This window comes from Gregarina niphandrodes, assembly GCF_000223845.1.
Source record: "Gregarina niphandrodes unplaced genomic scaffold scaffold00019, whole genome shotgun sequence".
Lineage (NCBI taxonomy): Eukaryota > Apicomplexa > Conoidasida > Eugregarinorida > Gregarinidae > Gregarina > Gregarina niphandrodes.
Window position 1 is genome coordinate 41,534 of NW_011645788.1, and position 2,228 is coordinate 43,761.

A 2,228-nucleotide genomic window follows, 5' to 3' on the forward strand; every position below is an offset into this window, starting at 1 on the left:
GTTCAAGTGCACATTATGACGCACCCGGCCTAGGTTACAGCTCGACTGACTCAGTCGCACCAGTCACTGTGAACACAACAAAGAAAGCATTGCGTAATACTACCGTGGGCGAGAGTACCACCATGAGCAGTTCAAGACTCTTGGACCTGGTCTCAACGGTCGCCACAGACACGATGAAGCGAATGTTCGAGACCAGTTCCACTGCACATTATGGCGCATCTGGTCTGACTGGGTCTGTCGCGACAGTCACTGTGGAGAAGACGAAGAAAGCATTGCATGAAAATACCGTGGGTGAGGATGCCACCACGATTCCGTCCAGCAGCCCAGACCTTGTCTCGAAGTCAGTTTTTGAGTTGAAGGCGAAGGGGTTACAGAAGAAGACGAGTGCAGGCCCCACAGCAGCGACTACCGCAGAAAACAAGACCACCGCAGAAAACAAGACCACCGCAGAAAACAAGACTACCACAGTATACCAAAGTAAATTAAAGATGCCGATGACGCGACATGAGTTGAACGGGCTCGAAATGCCTTGGTCCGAATGCCGACTCTTATTCAATTCAGAAACTCGTAGGAATCTCCCTCCGCCCTCGATAGGGGCAGCGGTCGGAAAATATCCCTGCGAGGGCAGTGGACAATTAATGTGTACAGGATCATTGAACACCTGCCATAGATTTGGTGGTGTTTGGGCATACGACATCTTTGCAGTGAGGGAAGCGATTGATCATTATCTGAAAAGCGTGGGAATAAAGTGCGTTGCCCGGTGCGATAAAGAGGAAGAAGTGGTGCGCCGTTTGTGGGGTGAGACCTCAAGGCGTCTTCCCTTTATTCCTCGCTGCCCTGATAGGGGGTTCATGGACTCTACGCAAACCCCCAAAGTTCCCGAAATGAGGGATTTCGATGACATGTTGCTAGCGCGCTATGCCGTCATAAAGAGCTGTTCAGGGAATTGTATTGGCTGTTTGCGAGACGGCCCGGCCGAGAGTTGTTCCTGTGATTTTGCAGAGGTCAAGTGTCGCGTTAGGGCCGAGGGAGAATTGCATGAGCAATGGATCAAATTAATTGGTTACAATACGACAGTGCGAGACGTGATGAGACGGATGTCTCCGTTCAACACGAAACACAAATCGTATGCGACTTACAATTGCCGGTACGAATGCCGTAAGATGAGACCGGAGCTTGCTTCCGTTAGTAACTTGCGAACTGTGGAAACGGAGCCCACGAGTCCGGAAGATGCTCTGAAACTGAGATTGAGCAGACGCGAGTTAAGTAAGCTTCAATTGCCTTTGAAGCAGTGCAAAAATTATCCTAAAGGTGGGTGGCAAAAGTTGCAGGGGCTCGGTAGACATCCATGTGACGGTGGAAGCGGAGTAATGACCTGTAAAGAAAAGAACGAGTTACTTTCCTGGGATGACTGGCAGCTGAAATTCAACTCGCCCTGGAAGGATGTGCCCTTCCTCTCTTGTCATCGTTTTGGTCCACTCACGATGAATGCTTTTGCAGTGGAGGATGCGGTTAGACATTATTCATCAAATGTTGGAGACTGTGTTGTGCGCTGCGATTCAAAATCCGACCAACGGCGTTCCGTGTGGGATGAAGCACACAAACATTTGTTCGGCACATTGCCCGGTTATGTTCCGGAACGAGTTGGCTATCGCGAGGGTAAGATTCCAGAATGGGAATTGGGGCATGTGCTGCCCACATTCTTCCCTGCCGACCGAAGTTGTTCATCAACTTGTGGTTCTATGCTACGACCCTGCGACAATGTCCCCAACTGTGTGTGCCGCGTTGCGCACAGTAAATGCCAGACCGAGTTCGAAGGCAAGTCCCAAACTGTTGAATCGTGGGGATTTGATACACGCATGGAGGACGTATTTAAAATGCAATCTGTTCCCAAGGCTAACATCAAATCCGGACACGACAAAGCCAAAGACCTCCGTCTCGATACCTGCCAGAACGACTGCCACGGCGTCCTGTGGTCATCAGAGAATGTCTGAAACAATTTTTTTTTCGTAACTCTTTGTCAATCAATACGCATAGGTAAGACATGCTTGGGTCGGCGACTCACGTGTCCGTGCGCATTCGATTCTTCGTCCTCACTTTCGGACCTCTATGCCGCTAAAGAATGCCATCGTCCACCTTACGTCGTCGGCCTTACGTCGTCCCGCCTTACGTCGTCGGCCTTACGTCGTCCCGCCTTACGTCGTCGGCCTTACGTCGTCCCGCCTTAC

At 50.7% G+C, this 2,228-nt stretch overlaps 1 protein-coding gene across 1 annotated transcript; it reads left to right on the top strand.

Annotated features, from left to right (window-relative positions):
• Nucleotides 1–122: 122 nt before the first annotated feature.
• Nucleotides 123–1,994, top strand: GNI_094250 (hypothetical protein; the record flags this gene model as incomplete). The annotated part of the gene is made up of 1 exon (XM_011132647.1): nt 123–1,994. One exon carries the CDS (start codon nt 123–125, stop codon nt 1,992–1,994), a length of 1,872 nt encoding a protein of 623 aa, XP_011130949.1.
• Nucleotides 1,995–2,228: the final 234 nt, after the last annotated feature.